Source organism: Trichomycterus rosablanca, chromosome 8, assembly GCF_030014385.1.
Source record: "Trichomycterus rosablanca isolate fTriRos1 chromosome 8, fTriRos1.hap1, whole genome shotgun sequence".
In the NCBI taxonomy this organism is placed as follows: domain Eukaryota; kingdom Metazoa; phylum Chordata; class Actinopteri; order Siluriformes; family Trichomycteridae; genus Trichomycterus; species Trichomycterus rosablanca.
This window is the reverse complement of record NC_085995.1, coordinates 4418320-4436277: the sequence shown is the minus strand read 5'-3', so window position 1 is coordinate 4436277 and position 17958 is coordinate 4418320. Positions and strand designations below refer to the sequence as shown.

General features: G+C 41.7%; 1 protein-coding gene across 1 annotated transcript in view; it reads left to right on the top strand.

The window, feature by feature from the left end:
* The window catches only part of LOC134319304 (teneurin-1-like), a 301993-nt gene that overhangs the window by 193516 nt on the left and 90519 nt on the right, over positions 1–17958 (top strand). Inside the window, exons 10-13 of the mRNA XM_063000393.1 lie at positions 3414–3608; positions 8112–8312; positions 14780–14965; positions 17928–17954. Of these exons, the coding sequence (XP_062856463.1) occupies positions 3414–3608; positions 8112–8312; positions 14780–14965; positions 17928–17954 (609 nt within the window). The remainder of the gene's footprint in view (positions 1–3413; positions 3609–8111; positions 8313–14779; positions 14966–17927; positions 17955–17958) is intronic.

Genomic DNA, 17958 nt, shown 5'->3' with positions numbered 1-17958 from the left:
AGAGAGGAACGTTGTGCAGAACAGGAGCAAGAGATTCAGGACGAGCTCGGCGAGGGTCGCGCGGTGTTCCTGTTTAAATAAGAATGTTGAGCCGTCATGATCAGGTTCTGACCTGCAATCATAACACAGACCAGGTTACGCTCAGATCAGAGATTTATTCTACGTATATACATTCAGCTCCAGAATGATGAGAAAAATCGACTTCCATGCATGAAAAAATTCCTGCTTCTGATATTTTTTTGTTTATGTAATCAGCAACAAACATGTTTTATGGTTTAAGTTTTGAAGCAGGAGCTTCTTTCTTGCATGAGGCCTCTAAGCTAATAATAATCATAATCATAATTATAATAATAGTAATACATCATAATAATAAAAACAATAATAATAATAATAATACATAACAATAATAATAATAGTAATACATAATAATAATAATACATAATAATAATAATAATAATAATAATAATAAGCAGGCTAACATTTATTACTAGTATTGTTACCATGTTATTATTATATATTACAATAATATAATGATATTAAAATAATAATAAAATAAAAATAACAACAATAATATGAAATAATATTATGATTATTATTATTATGTATTATTATTATTATTATATTATTATGTATTACTATTATTATTATTATTATGTATTATTATAATTTTTATTATTATTATTTTTTTAATTATTATTATTATTGTTATTATTATTATTATTATTATTATTTTTTTTTTTTTTTTTTTTTTTTTTTTTTTTTTTTTTTAGCAGTAGTAGTAGGAATATACTGATTACATGCTATTACTGATTTAAAATGCTTCGTTTGTGCTGGTCTGTGTGTGAACTCTCATGATGTGGTTTGATCTCACTGATGACACACTGATATGAGCTTTGGCATATCAGTCAAAAGGTTGGGAGTTTGAATCCCGGCTCTGCCATGCTGCCACTTTTGGGCCCTTGAGCGAGGCCCTTAATATAAGAAAAAAGATTTTTGTTGTACTGCACACCTGTATATGTATGTATGACAAATAAAGGCGTTCTATTCTAATCTATTCTATTAAAGTTGTATTTATCACGCTCTACCATCAGGCATCAGTTCACATCAGATTTAATGTTCAGGCTGCCAGCCAGTGACTTGAACCCTGTGCTTATACTTGCACTGGGACATTTTTTAGATTTGACAGGACCGAGTTCTTCACCTCTGAGGGCAACAACGGGCAGCGCCAGGCTGTCTTTTATCTAGCAGCAGGAAAGGTGGAGGAAAACAAATAGGATACACATGAATCAAAAGTTGGCCCTGTAAGCACATCGCTTGCTCTATGCTTATTTATTCGGCTATTTTTTGTGCCTCGGAGCACCTCGAGTGAGACGGATATATTCGGAGGCACAGCACGGGCACCCGGCTGGTGCACGCTGAGCATGAGTCTCACTTATTTGGATGGGGACAGCGTAGTGTGCATTCTTCTGAAAGGCTGTGGGATTTGAAAGCTGAAGATCCACGATAAAGAGGCGCTGGGTTGGGGGTACGGTTACTGTATGTGTACCCTCCTCTGATCTGTCTGTTAACAGTAGTAGATCACCACATGATCACCAGTGACCGGATCTTGGTGGCTCACCAGTTTGTGGGCATTTGTTGCTAAACCAGTGTGTAGAATATCCACTAAAGTTTGAAACAAGACTGCAGCGATTCGCCTCTTATTTAGTCTCTAAGGAATGAGTAATGAGTTAGGTCATGCAGTGATGCCACAATAGGTCTGTCTCACAGTGGCTGTTCCAATTTATCCCAAATATTCCAACTGGAATTGAGGCCAGGGCTTCAAGCCATTTTTTAGAATGCCATGACATTTTGTTGGTCCGTGGCTTAAATCATCAAAGCAGCCTTTTTTAATGTTTGATTTACAATAAGTGAATATTATTGGTATTATAATTATTATGGACAGTGCTGGCTCAGGAATGAGGGCTCCAGGCTTCTGATTGGACATTCCAGACTGGAACTGGAATGACCCTCAATGACATCAATGACCCTCAAAGCTCTAAGCTGAATAAAAGCTCCAGCCTTTATTGTGCTTTGCATATATATATATGACCCCTGTCCACTGCTGAAAGCGCCAACAACAAGCACGTGAGCATTGGAACTGGACCATGGAGCAATAAAAGAAGGTGGCCTGGTCTGATGAATCACGTTTTCTTTTACATCACGTGTATGGCTGGGTGCGTGTGCGTCACTTACCTGGGGAACACACGGCACCAGGATGCACTATGAGAAGAAGGCAAGCGGGCGGAGGCAGTGTGATGCTTTGGCCAATATTCTGCTTGGAAACCTTGGGTCCTGCCATCCATGTGGATGTTACCTTGACACGAACCACCTACCTAAGCATTGTTGCAGACCATGTTCACCCTTTCATGGAGACGGTTCCCTGATATCTGTGGCCTCTTTCAGCAGGATGATGCGTCCTGCCACAAAGCAAAAATGCTTCAGGAACGGTTTGAGGAGCACAACAATGAGTTTGAGGTGTTGACCTGGCCTCCAAATTCCCCAGATCTCAGTCCAATCGAGCATCTGTGGGATGTGCTGGACAAACAAGTCCAATCCATGGAGGCCTCACCTCACAACTTACAGGAGTTAAAGGATCTGCTGCTAACATATTGGCGCCAGATACCACAGCACAGCTTCAGGGGTCTAGTGGAGTCCTTGCCTCAGTCTTAGCCCTGGCCTCAATTCCAGCCAGAATCTTGAATCCTTGGGATAAACTGGCCACTTTATTAGGAACACCTGCTCCTTTATTAGGAACACCTGCTCCTTTATGTAATTATTCAGTCAGCCAGTCGTGCAGGGCAGCACAATCTACATTACTAAAGACTAAATCTAAAAGACTAAATCTACATGACTATTTTTAAGGATCAGAGTGAAGAATCCGTTGTGATATGAGAGACTCTGAGCCTGGCGTGGTTGTTGGTACCAGACGGCTGGTTTAAGTCAGAAACTGCTGAAATTCAGGGATTTTCTCCACAACCGTCTCTAGAGATTGGACAGAATGCTGACAGAAAGACTTCACTGATTCAAAAAAATAAATGCTGATATTAGGTAAAGCTTAACTGCATACACTGCATGGCCAGAAGTAAGTGGACACCGTTCAGTTATTGAAATCAAGTGTTTCTGGAATAGTCTTAATTAACAGTTCTACTTACTGTATAGAAATAATTACATCTAAAAATAAATTATATTCTTTCAGCTTTGTGGGTGCTGTTATAGCTGCAAACTTCATATTACTGCCAGTGCAAATGGAATGCTCATTAAGCGAATGTCACATGTACACACAGATCTGGTTATATATAGTGTAATTTAGTCCCTCTAGTGTATGTACATATCATGATGATAGATTAGTGCTAATTGGTCTCTTGTGTTTGCAGACACGTGCCCGGTACTGTGCAGCGGTAATGGCCAGTATGAGAAGGGGCGGTGCATCTGCCACGAGGGCTGGAAGGGGCCCGAGTGCAACATCCAGGAGGACCAGTGCGTGGACCCGACCTGCTCAAACCATGGAGAATGCGTCCTGGGAATCTGCATCTGCATCCCAGCATACAAGGGCAACAACTGTGAACAAGGTGAGAGTGAAGTTTAAACAAAAATCAAACCATTAACACCAGCAGTAGACGTGGACTGGTATAGTAAATCCATAAAGCAGATTGGGACAGTGGTGGCCTAGTGGGTAGAGCTTTGGGCTGTCAACCAGAATATTGGCGGTTCAAATCCAGGCTCTGCTATGCAGCCACTGTTGGGTCCTTGAGCAAGACCCTTAACCCTGTCTGCTCCAGGGGCGCCGTAAGGTGGCTGACCCTGCACTCTGACCCCAGCTCCCAAAAAACAAGCTGGGATATGCGAAGAAAGAATTTCATTGTACTGTACAACTGTATATGTATATATGACAAATAAAGTATACATATCTCTTAAATTATCCATCCGGGCGCCCAGGTGGCGCAGCGGGATCTTCCGCTAGCACACCAGCGGCGATATTCTGAACTCCTCAGCTGGGCGCCATCTAGCGGGCATAATTGGCTACCGTGTCTGCTAGGGCAGGATGACCGGACTATGTGAGTGGGGTCTTCTAACGCTGTGCAAGGACCCTGATTAGCAGATAGAGAAGTGCCTGTGCAGAATGCATAGGCGAAAAGAAGGGGTCCACTGGAGCTGTGCGCGGGTCCGAGGAGGCATTAGCAGCAATATACCCACCTTCGAATGCAATCAGGGATCCCCCAGCAGCAGAAGACAAATTGAGTACGCGAAAATTGGAGGAAAAATGATCCATCCAGTGATGAGATTTTAAATACAGTGATGTAAAAATTTCAAAAATGGCATCTTTATGATTTCTTGTGTTATTGCATAAAACAAATATAACATTACACAAAGTTTTTCATTTATTTAAGTTTTTAACAGGAATATTTACATTTATGGCATTTTAGCAGCCACAAAAGCAACTTAAAAACAATTGAGGATCAAGGGCCTTGCTCAAGGGCCCAACAGTAGCAGGTTTAAAAAGGTATTTCTGAGCCAGCACACTAAAAATTAAAATTATTACTAATTATTATTTTATTATTATAAGACTATTCTTCCGTCCTGTTATAGAAACAACAGTCTCTTCCTGTGAGCTAAATATAGTGACTAGAAGCCTCTAATGATAAATAAAAGGTCCTCCTAATCACACATGATGGTCTGGGACACAATTCAAACCACAGATGTGATATTGTAATATTTTAGCTTTTTTAATTAGTACTTAGTTGGTTAATTAGAGCACAGATGTGTAAATATTAAAGCCTATAAAGGCGAGTCGGCCACCACGTCCACATTCAAATCCCGACATTAAAGATTCATGAAGCACTGTTGAGTTTTTCATTATTAATGAGATTATTTGAATTACATTTTTTGACAAATGTTGTTATTAAAGGTTCATGCTGGTTCATATTTATTTCCTCTTATCGCTGTAAATAAAGTGAGAGAATCTGGAGAAATGATAAAACTGAATTATTAAGACAATGCAGGCAGCTGAAACACACAGGTGGACGAGATTCATTTGTCCTCCTGCATTATATTAACTGCTCACAAACATAAACATAACGGACTCCTGTGCTAAATAGCTAACATCTTAGGATACTATGTTATTAGGATGCTGTTTGCCACCCTGTACACCTTTATAAATTAATAAAAAATAGAAGAAAACCCACACACAATGAAAAAGTACTTTTATTTTCATTCTTATTAGCTGCTTTATTATGGTCAGGGTCGTGGTGAGTCTGGATCGAATGGAAACACTAGGTGCAAGATAGGAATAGCCTAGACAAGCCGCTAATCCATCGCAGGGCTTTAGCCACCCCGGACATAATCATGTCTGTGTAGATACCCAGCCGGCTGATAGCACCTGAATTTCAGCTGCAGTGGGCTAGCATTACGGACTTCAGTGCCACCTGAGTGCCTTATGCATTTACTGATGTATGTGCTGAAACAAACAAAGAAATCAAACGTCAACCCAGATGCATCATCTCATTAGACTTTTTAGTTGTTATGTCAGGACAGTGGTAGCTCAGTGATTAGAGTACTAAACTAGTGATCAGAAGGTTGTCGGTTCAATCCTCGCATCTGCCAGGTTGGCACTGTTAGGCCCTTGAGCAAGGCCCTTAACCGTCAGTTGCTTGGATTCTATACAGTCACAGTTGTCGTGTTGGATAAAAGCATCAGCTAAATGACTAACATGTAAATGTTTTCGACACAAATAGAAATATAGTCAATGACGTGAATGACGTAAGACGACGTCTCTCTATTTCATTCCTTTTTTGGCCTTTGATTCATTCACTTCTCTAATGCAGTAAACATTTGCTCAGATTTTCACTTCTCCACGTAGCTCTCTTGACAGTTTTTCACCTCGTTTGCTAAACAGCGTGTGCACCAGAGCTAAAACATCTCACAGGTTATTTTCCTCCTGATGCATTTTAGGACGCGGATCTCTTTCCCTGTCTGGAACAATGAGTAAATGGTTTTGGTGGTTAAATGTATCCATGAGGATAATAGGAATCTGTCTGAAAGCTCACCAGCACAAATAACCCTGAGTTGATTAGTCTGAGCTCGTCTGAAAGCCGGAGGATCGGACTAATTACACGGCCTAAATAGAATAGATTTACTGGGCCGTTATTACAGTAGGCGACGAGGAGACGTGCGCTAATGTGTCGGGTGCTTTTATTCGCGCTGGAGCGCTCCGTTCTGACGCGCAGCGCCTTGTTAAAGCCGCTTTTCAGACCAACAGGCATTGTGAAGGTTTTCACGCCTCTCAGGTTTGTAAAATGGAACTAGATCCTTATTGAGTGCAGTATATTCGGATAGAGAGAGGAGAGACCATTTAAACTACAAAAATGTTATTATAATGCAGTAAAATGCAGCAGGGAAAGAGCTGGGCGGCTTTCCTCCAGGGTCCTGGTATAAAAATTTGCAGTATGGAGTTTTATTATGTGTGATGGGAATGTTACAGAGGAATGCAGCCGCAGTATCAGTCATTTTCTCTAGGATGGAGTCGGCTATGGTTGCTGGATTGATAATGATGTCTGTAATGATGTGAAATGTTCGTATCAGTGCACTTAAAATTATCTCAATTACATTTAAAATTAGAGGGGTTTTTAGTGGGGGGGGGGTTTGCTTTTACCTCTTGTCCCAGTTTAGCAATTACTAGTTCCCTATTTTGTTTGTGTGAACTCTCGATTCTTTTTCCATGTTTTCCCCTAACAGTGGTGGGTTTTTATAGAGAGATTTATGATGCATACACTATAAGTATTGGGACACCACATCTAATTTTGAAATTCATGTGTTTCAGACACAACAAATGTAAACTAATGTGAGTCTAATAAATCAGTTATATAAAGGAAACTATATTCATGTGCAACAACAGTATAGGGAAGGCCCTTTCCTGTTCCAGCATGACTGTACCCCTGTGGCCAAAGCAAGCTCTATTCACTGAACAGCTTTGGAATGAACAAGAACATCAACTGAGGCTTACTTGACCAACATCAGTGCCCAGCCATACAGATTCTTTCATCCTTTTAAGATATCCTTTATTTGTCATATATACATATACAGGTGTACAGTACAATGAAATTCTTTCTTCACATATCCCAGCTTGTTTGGGAGCTGGGGTCAGAGTGCAGGGTCAGCCATTGTACGGCGCTCCTGGAGCAGACAGGGTTAAGGGTCTTGCTCAAGGACCCAACAGTGGCTGCATAGCAGAGCCTGGATTTGAACCGCCAATATTCTGGTTGATAGCCCAACGCTCTACATACTAGGCTACCACTGTCCACTAAACTGTTCACTGTTCATTTTACTGAATGGGCACAAATTTCCACAGACAAACTTCAAAGTCTTGTGCAAAGCCTTCTCAAAAGAGTGGCTGTTGTTCTAATTGAAAAGATCACATAAAGGTCACTCTGATTTAATAGCATTTGTTATTGAATTGGGCTGTCCAACAGGTCATGATCAGTTGTCCAAATACTTTAGGCCATATAGTGTATGTAGGAGCACACTATACTTTCGGTAGTCCTCCATTACTCGTACCTCTACCCCGACCAGACATTACCAATTGCTCTTTCAACAGCAATAATGTGATTCCTAATTAAACCCTCCGCCCCTCCCTCAGACACAGCCATTTGTGTCTGTAGTGTGCCTGGCCAGGCTAGTATTACCACTGATCTTCGAACCTTCTGGGCCAGCTTATCGTACTGCTACACCATCTGAGTGCCAGTCTGTTCATTTTAATGATCGTTTTTGTATAGTAATGGGTGTTAGAAGGGTTGCCAGATTTCATTTTTTTACAAAACTGGGTATTAATTGAGGTGTGTTCAATATTCACTTTTTTAATTCTGAACATAACGGTCAGTGGTGGGATTTGTCACGTCCTGTACAGACCAAACAGTCTTTTTATCTACACAGTGAAAATGATTGTTAGTTTTTTAACAGTGTTGTATATAGTTGTGAGATTTGTACTTTTTAGATCCCAGTTGTTTAGACGGCCTCATATTTTAGTGTGTGTTTGATTGCTGTAACCATCAGTTTACTGTTGTTATTTTTGTCTGCAGTGGACTGTTTGGACCCCCAGTGTGCTGGCCATGGTATTTGTGTGAAGGGCGAATGTCTGTGCTCCCCCGGTTGGGGTGGCATGAGCTGCGAGAGCCCTCTGCCCGCCTGCCAGGACCAATGTTCCGGTCATGGCACATACATGCCTGAAACTGGCACCTGCGTGTGCCAACCCAACTGGACCGGATCTGACTGCTTCACTGGTAAGGATAATGGTGTGTGTGAGAAAAGTTTTAAAAATAAACTTTATTTATAGTGATGGAATGGAAGTTTCTAAAGGAAAGAGAAGTGTAATGCCAGACATATAAAGAATATATATATTCACACACTGTCCATTTTATCAGCTCCACTTACCATATAGAAGCACTTTGTAGTTCTACAATTACTGACTGTAGTCCATCTTTTTCTCTACATACCTTTTTAACCTGCTTTCATGGTGTTCTTTAATGGTCAGGACCCCCACAGGACCACCACAGAGCAGGTATTATTTAGGTGGTGGATCATTCTCAGCACTGCAGTGACACTGACATGGTGGTGGTGTGTTAGTGTGTGTTGTGCTAATATGGGTGGATCAGACACAGCAGTGCTGCTGGAGTTTGTAAATACCGTGTCCACTCACTGTCCATTCTATTAGACACTCCTACAGGGGTTGGACAAAATAACTGAAACACCTGTCATTTTAGTGTGGGAGGTTTCATGGCTAAATTGGACCAGTCTGGTGGCCAATCTTCATTAATTGCACATTGCACCAGTAAGAGCAGAGTGTGAAGGTTCAATTAGCAGGGTAAGAGCACAGTTTTGCTCAAAATATTGCAATGCACACAACATTATGGGTGACATACCAGAGTTCAAAAGAGGACAAATTGTTGGTGCACGTCTTGCTGGCGCATCTGTGACCAAGACAGCAAGTCTTTGTGATGTATCAAGAGCCACGGTATCCAGGGTAATGTCAGCATACCACCAAGAAGGACAAACCACATCCAACAGGATTAACTGTGGACGCAAGAGGAAGCTGTCTGAAAGGGATGTTCGGGTGCTAACCCGGATTGTATCCAAAAAACATAAAACCACGGCTGCCCAAATCACGGCAGAATTAAATGTGCACCTCGACTCTCCTGTTTCCATCAGAACTGTTCGTCGGGAGCTCCACAGGGTCAATATACACGGCCGGGCTGCTATAGCCAAACCTTTGGTCACTCGTGCCAATGCCAAACGTCGGTTTCAATGGTGCAAGGAGCGCAAATCTTGGGCTGTGGACAATGTGAAACATGTATTGTTCTCTGATGAGTCCACCTTTACTGGTTTCTCCACATCCGGGAGAGTTACGGTGTGGAGAAGCCCCAAAGAAGCGTACCACCCAGACTGTTGCATGCCCAGAGTGAAGCATGGGGGTGGATCAGTGATGGTTTGGGCTGCCATATCATGGCATTCCCTTGGCCCAATACTTGTGCTAGATGGGCGCGTCACTGCCAAGGACTACCGAACCATTCTGGAGGACCATGTGCATCCAATGGCGGTACCGTGTATCAGGATGACAATGCACCAATACACACAGCAAGACTGGTGAAAGATTGGTTTGATGAACATGAAAGTGAAGTTGAACATCTCCCATGGCCTGCACAGTCACCAGATCTAAATATTATTGAGCCACTTTGGGGTGTTTTGGAGAAGCGAGTCAGGAAACGTTTTCCTCCACCAGCATCATGTAGTGACCTGGCCACTATCCTGCAAGAAGAATGGCTTAAAATCCCTCTGACCACTGTGCAGGACTTGTATATGTCATTTCCAAGACGAATTGACGCTGTATTGGCCGCAAAAGGAGGCCCTACACCATACTAATAAATTATTGTGGTCTAAAACCAGGTGTTTCAGTTATTTTGTCCAGCCCCTGTACCTAGTTGGTCCACCACAGCATCTATTGCTGCTGTTTGAGTCAGTCATCTTCTAGACCTTCATCAGTGGTCACAGAACGCTGCCCACGGGGCGCTGTTGGCTGAATATTTTTGGTTGGTGGACTATTCTCAGTCCAGCAGTGACAGTGAGGTGTTTAAAAACTCCATCAGCGCTGCTGTGTCTGATCCACTCATACCAGCACAACACACACTAACACACCACCACCATGTCAGTGTCACTGCAGTGCTGAGAATGATCCACCACCCAAATAATACCTACTCTGTGGTGGTCCTGTGGGGGTCCTGACCATTAAAAAACAGCATGAAAGGGGGCTAACAAAGTATGTAGAGAAACATGTGGACTACAGTCAGTAATTGTAGAACTACAAAGTGCTTCTCTATGGTAAGTGGAGCTGATAAAATGGACAGTGAGTGTAGAAACAGGAGGTGGTTTTACTGTTATGGCTGGTCAGTGTATATACTGTAAATAATAATCATTGATAGAATGCTTCTTCCTTGTTTGGATCTCCAGCTGTTGGCTTCCACAATTTGCCTGTCACATGGTGCTCACTACCCCATGACACCAATAATCCAGTGAGCGGTTTAGCCAGAACTTAGCATTTTGATTATAAATGACTCATTTGAAAATCCAAATTCATTCTGGATTTACAGCTTCACAAATGCTAAATAACACACTGGAATGGGTTCAGTCGGATCTAATGTGTACACAGAGTTTTAAATAATGGACGTTTGTTGCTAGTTTGCCAAGGCCGTCCAAGTGTCTGTTAGAAAGCAAAGCTAACTCACTCAGAGGCTGTAAATAATAAACAACACAAACAAAACAACGACTAATCTAATTCATTCTCCTGACTGACTGTAAGCACGGCTACATTTTTAATGAATTATTTATCATCAGTGTGTGATATTGTAATAAGGCATAGTCGACACACTGATATCGTTCACATCGGGCGGCATGGTGGCACTCGGTGGGTAGCACTGTCATCTCACAGCAAGAAGGTCCTGGGTTCAATCCCCAGGTGGGGCGGTCTGGGTCCTTTCTGTGTGGAGTTCTCCCCGTGTCTGTGTGGGTTTTCTTCCACAGTCAAGTCAAGTCAAATTTATTTATATAGCTCTTTTTACAATGGGCATTGTCTCAAATCAACTTTACAGAGTCCAGGACCAACAGACCAAAAACCTCTGTTGAGCATACAAAGATACAGGACGAAACCTTGAGAGGAACCAGTTTCAGCAGAGACCCTCATCTTCTTTGGGTGGCCACAGTCCTCCCACAGTCACAAATTCTTGTTTTAATTGCATTAAACAAAATGTCACAAACACTTTTCTGGAAATGTTTTATAAGATACACAATTATGTTATGTGATATGGCCAAAAGTATGTAAAGGGCGCATTGACATGAGAAACGGCAAGACCGCGAGCCTCCGCGCCAAATGCCGCTTTGTTCAGCGCTTGGCTTGAGCGGTGCAGTAAAACGTCATCGAAGTGACCATGACATGAATCAGCATTTGTGTAAAATATTCACCCTGAAAGCTCCATGTGTATCTGTGTTTATCTGGATTTTCCTCCCTGTTTCACTTTTAAACTTGTGTTACAGCTCGAGGTTCTGAGAAATTGTGAGAATCAGAATCAGCTGTTCAGAGAGCTTAACGTGGTTTAATGTATTAAAAAAACACACAGGAACACTAAACTTCTCTTAATTATTACTGCTCATAAGTTCTCTCCACTTATGAAATTCCTTACTCGTTGTTTTAATACAATAAGTCATGTTAAGCATTGTTCATACAGGCTGCTCAGGTGGCACAGCGGTAAAAACACACGCTAGAACACCAGAGCTGCGATCTCGAATACACAGCCACATGAACAATGATTGGCCTGTTGTTCAGAGAGGGGTGGGATATTATAGCCGGATAGGGACTCCTATCTACTCCGTCTACTAATGCAATTACGATCTCTGTTGGCTGACTGATGGCGCCTGCACAGAGACGGGAAAAGAGTGCTGTCAGGGTGTGTCTCTCCGTACACAGTGCTGATCCGCATTGCACTCGTCAAAGGGGGCGGCACGGTGGCTAAGTGGGTAGCACTGTCGCCTCACAGCAAGAAGGTCCTGGGTTCAATCCCCAGGTGGGGCGGTCCGGGTCCTTCCTGTGTGAAGTTTGCATGTTCTCCCCGTGTCCGCGTGGGTTTCCTCCGGGTTCTCCGGTTTCCTCCCACAGTCCGAAGACATGCAAGTGAGGTGAATTGGAGACACTAAATTGTCCATGACTGTGTTTAATGTAACCTTGTGAACTAATGAATCTTGTGTAATGAGTAACTACCGTTCCTGTCATGAATGTAACCAAAGTGTAAAACATGACGTTAAAATCCTAATAAGCAAACAAACAAACTCGTCAAAGTGTAGGCGACAAGATGCATACGGCTGCTGCCCACGTGTCGGAGGCGGCGTCGGTTAGCAGTGTGTGCCGCTTAGGGAAGCAGCACCGTCACACTCCATAGGAAACAACGTCACCCCGGCGCATAAGCGGTTTTGCCGCTTCTCATGTGAATAATAATAAAAGAGCTAATTCAGCCACCACTGCTGCTAGCAGGTCTATAACATCAGATGTATGAAATTATTTATATGCTTCTAATTTTGTGATAACAGTTTGGGAGAGGTCCTTCTTTGTAGCCTGACTGTTCTTGTGTGCACAAAGCAGCATCCACAAAGAGATGGTTAAACTGGTTTCATGTGAAGGAAATTCAATGGCCTAAACAAAGTCCTGACCTCAACCCCATTAAAAACCTGTGTGATGAGATTTAGCATGGATTACGAGTCAGACCAAACCATCAAACATCAATGCCTGACCTCAAAGAAGCTCTTTAGATGGAATGGACACACGTTTCAATAGACACACAATCTTGTGGAGGCAGGAATGCTTGTGAATGCTGGTGATCCGTATGAATGCTTGTGGATTTGGAATAAGATGTCCAACAAGTGTCCAAATATTTTTGTCCTCCAGTTTATTGTCACTCTGTAGGGAAGCCAGAGGCTAAAAATGTTGGAATTAATCACCAACTTAAAAAAAGAGAGAGAGAGCAAAATGTGTGGGACACCATCTGGGTCAGAACACCCCAGGAAACAGTTCCTGTGGAAACAGTCCTGTGGATAGTAAAGCATTTTAGTTTGATTTATGCTGTAAATCTTGCGTTATGATGTGCCAGTAGATACGACTGGTGTTACTATTCACGGTGAGGAGTGAGATGGCACAGTTGTCCATTTCGTAGGACTCCATGCCGAGGTGTGAGACTAATTTGACTAATTAGCCCGACTCATCAGCACATTTGGGATCAGAGACGAGGCTGCAGGCGAAATCTATAGACAGTACAGTAATGAAGATAGAGAGATAGTGTAGGGGGGGATGCATCCTTATTTGCTGCAGGACTGATTAAATACCTGTACTAGAGGTTCTATATGTGCTCATCGTCCACTTTATTAGAAACAACATACTTACAACAGAACCCTGTTTGTTCTCAGAACAGCCTCAGTACTTGGTGGTATGAATTTCACTTGGTGTTGGAAACGCTCCTTTGAGATTTTGTAATGGATGGTAGATGCCGGAACTGAGACTGCACCCTTTCAGTGCAGCTTCCTTCCCTTTAATGGTCTGCTTAACCATTTGGTCAAGCTTACTTTGAGTCCAAAGACTTGGTAAAAATAAGCTGAATTTAAGTAATCTTGTTTGGGCCGTATCTACTCTTTGGTTGACATAATATATTTGTAGAGGACACTGTGGTTTCAAGAAAACAGCCGTTCTAACCTATACACTGATCAGGCATAACATTATGACAACTGACAGGTAAAGTGAATAACACTGATTATCTCTTCATCACGGCACCTGTTAGTGGGAGGGATATATTAGGCAGCAAGTGAACATTTTATCCTCAAAGTTGATGTTATTATTATTGGCACTGTATTATTATTATTATTATTATTATTATTATTGTTATTCATTATTATTATTATTATTGTTATTAATTATTATTATTATTATTGTTATTAATTATTATTATTATTATTGTTATTAATTATTATTATTATTGTTATTATTATTATTATTAATATTGTTATTGCTGTTATTATTATTATTGTTGTTATTATTATTATTATTATTATTAATAATAATAATAATAATAATAATAATAATAATAATAATAATAATAATAATAAATGCCATATTTGGAGGTAATGTGATCTCTTAAGGAAAGCAAATCATTGATTAACGGCATTGCTCAACTCATTAGGACGCTACGATCTCAGCATGCTAGCACCTCTGTTTACTGTAAGTGAGAGCTGATTGAGAGCGCTAGGATGAAGAAAATCAGGCAGAAGTGGGTTAGAGGAACGAAGCATGAGCAGAACTTGGAATTAAAAAGAGAAATAGTAATAAAAATGTGAGGTATAACACAAAGTGGGAAAAAGCAAGAAGCAGCAATAAATGTGTTTATATTTGTAGTAAAACTTAAATATTGTGGCATGAAAGACGTGAATAATTATGGGTCTCAGTAAAAGATTTTGGTTGAGGTGGACATACAGTGTATGGTCAAAAATATGTAGACATCTATGCTTTTTCTAAGGTTACTGTGTTAATTGCAAGGCCTTATTGTCCAATATCAGTGTCCAAACCCCAAAATAAGTCAGCTGGAAAATAAATGCATAATTTTTCTCTTTGTCTCTGAGCCTGATCATTTTTATTTTATTTTTTTTATTATTTTGCATCATCTAGAGCTTTGCGCGGTGCCATGCAGCAGTCACGGCATTTGCTCCGGAGGGAGGTGCCAGTGTGAGGAGGGCTGGGAGGGCACGGCATGTGATCAGAAGGCCTGCCACCCACGCTGTGAGGAGCACGGCCAGTGTGTGGATGGAAAATGCCAGTGCAAGCCTGGCTGGGAGGGCGAACACTGTACCATTGGTAAATCTCCAGTCGTGTTTACATCTCATCTGTCAGTAATTAAAGTGTGATATTTATTCTGAGAGCTCGAAACACTCGCTGTGATGCTGTAAATTTTTAACATTGGTGAATTATTCAGAGCTACAAAAGAACCTCGAACGCTTCCATCCTGCTCCAGTCAAACATAAACCATCCACCGCTTACACTGAACCTCAATGTTTATTCTCAAAATGTTCCTAAACATCCTACAATGTTTATTTTCCATTGACAAAATTGCACACATTATTCTACGTACAGTGCTGTAAAAGTTATTTTCTAATTTTCTTTGTTATATATTTGTTAAAACTAGATTAAATGCAACACATTTCATAGTTATATAACACCTATTTTATTCCAATTCATAAAAAAAAAAGCCAATTTAGCCAGCTGACCATATTCGGACTTGATTTTTTAATGCTCACCCATCTCAAAACCCATTATTAAAGCAAGCAGGAGTTTTAGTAAAAAAATGATGCTATGATGTAAGAATTCTGGATAAGCAAAAATTAATAAATACATCAAAAAGAGATCACCTCACCAGTGGACTTCACCAAACCACAGCGAGAGCCATAATGGTTCAAATTTGTGGTAGAAGCCGCTCAGGTGGCGCAGCGGTAAAATACGCTAGCACACCAGAGATGGGATTTCGAATACATCGTATCGAATCTCAGCTCTGCCATCCGGCTGGGCTGGGAGGCTACATGAATAACGTTTTTCTAGGGAGCTGGATACGAACCTCATAACTGATGCAATTACGACCTCTGCTGACCGATTGATGATGTCTGCACAGAATAGAGGAATAATGCTGATCAGGGTGTGGCTCTCTGTGCACAAGGCTGATCCACATATGAACTCGCCTTGTGCAGGTGAAAAGTTTCAGTCGGGTACTGCACACGTGTCGGAGGGGGCGTGTCAGTTTGCTCTCTTTTTTTTTTTTTTTTTTCTTGCTCTAGTGGAAGGCGGTTGCATTTTCCCTCCTCCCTTATCTCTCCTGCTTGGCTTCTCCTGTATCGTACTGTCTCGTCTACTCTACTCTACAGAGATTTTCTCAGCACAGCTCCTCAAAGAACAAATTATGGAATTGGTTAAATGGTCTCTGAATGCTATTGACACCATCTTCTCATCGAGAAGTTCGGGTTCGGGGGAACCCACATGCCCCGATGGAACGCAGATGGCAGGATACGCGACGGACTCGTGGGGGAAGTGGAGAGTCGTGTGCCTGGCACCTCTTTCGTTGGAGGACGTAGAGGATGTTTACCTATTCGGAACTTTAATTGTGGGGTTTCTGCTGATTGGTTTAGGCTTAGCCCTGCTGTATCGGGAAATTAAAAAAGTTGGGTCAGTTGTCAATGGTCCCAAGGAACTGCCCAATTTGATTGATATGGTGGGTAGAGCTGTTGGAACTCAGACTGTGGTTATTAATCGCAACATGGATTCCATTTTGGAGAAACTAACGGCTTTGCGAAATGAGACGGATCAGAGACGCATTAATTCCGTGAGTTCTTGTTAAATTTGTATTAGGGCTCAGACTAAACAACATGTCATTTCTGCTCTTGGCTCCCACTGTTATCATCAACGACCTTGGTGATAAGAAAATTCCTCCAATGGATCTGCTGCGAAGTACCATACCCTCCCTCCACTGGCTGGTTCATTCGGGGCAGTAAGAGCTGTCAACAACCATGTCATCGTGAACTTTGTACAGACTTTTTCTTGCTGCACGAATGACTGTCAGACCTTTACCAACTCAAAAACAACGTCTCCACTCTCTTAGCTTGATCCCACCAATACGGCAGGACGGGTCTGCAGTGTGCGCCTGCATATGGCTGCATATCGCTGAGGCTGCTTGTCGTAGCTGGTACCTTCCCTATCCCCTCACCCCCAAACCCGTGGCTCGTTGTGTGACTATGTTATGTTCTTATGTTTACATGTGCTTGTGTGCTGTTAGGGGCTTTTTTTCATGTTACCACAGTGTGCTCCTCAGGGAGCACAATCTGGTTGCTAGTTTTTTTTTATCTCCTACTCTCCCAATGTATTACCATTTCTGCAAATTTCCCCATTGTGGGATTAATAAAGGATATCTTAATCTTAATCTTAACCTCTATATACTCCTGTCAGTGAGCTTGTAGGACAGTAGAAGATTCCACAATTAACAGAGATTTCTTAGCTAGAACACTGGAAGGAACTGGTCTAAATCAGCTAGAACTGGGTTTTGGACGTCAGTCAATGCGACTGAGGCACTTCTTCTACCGTATACCACATACACATCCAGTAACAATCTACTGTAGCGGGGCGGCACGGTGGCTAAGTGGGTAGCACTGTTGCCTCACAGCAAAAAGGTCATGGGTTCGATCCCCAGGTGGGGCGGTCCGGGTCCTTTCTGTGTGAAGTTTGCATGTTCTCCCCATGTCTGCGTGGGTTTACTCCGGGTGCTCTGGTTTCCTCCCACAGTCCGAAGACGTGCAAGTGAGGTGAATTATAGACACTAAATTGTCCATGTTCGATATAACCTTGTGAACTGATGAATCTTGTGTAATGAGTAACTACCGTTCCTGTCATGAATGTAACCAAAGTGTAAAACATGATGTTAAAATTCAAACAAACAATCTACTGTAGCAGTGTTCTTGGAGTATTGGAACATGACTACTGGCAATCATGCCCTAAGCATATCTACATTTTTAAGTAGTAATTGATTATGTATTAATACTTCTAGTGTAAATTTTTCTCTCACAAGGTTAAATAGAGAAAACTCACAGCAGTGAAAATCCACTGTGCATTTATACGGCTAATAGAAATACAGGTGATTTATTTTTAGATAAACAATCTGGTGCGGTTTTACTGTAAGAACATGTAAACACTTAGTTATGCTCTTTAAATCAACATAATAGATAAGAGGTTTTTATACAGAGCCTAACAGACGCTAACACTAATTGTCTCTCTCCTGCAGCTCACGATCTGGACGTGGTTGTGAAAGGTAA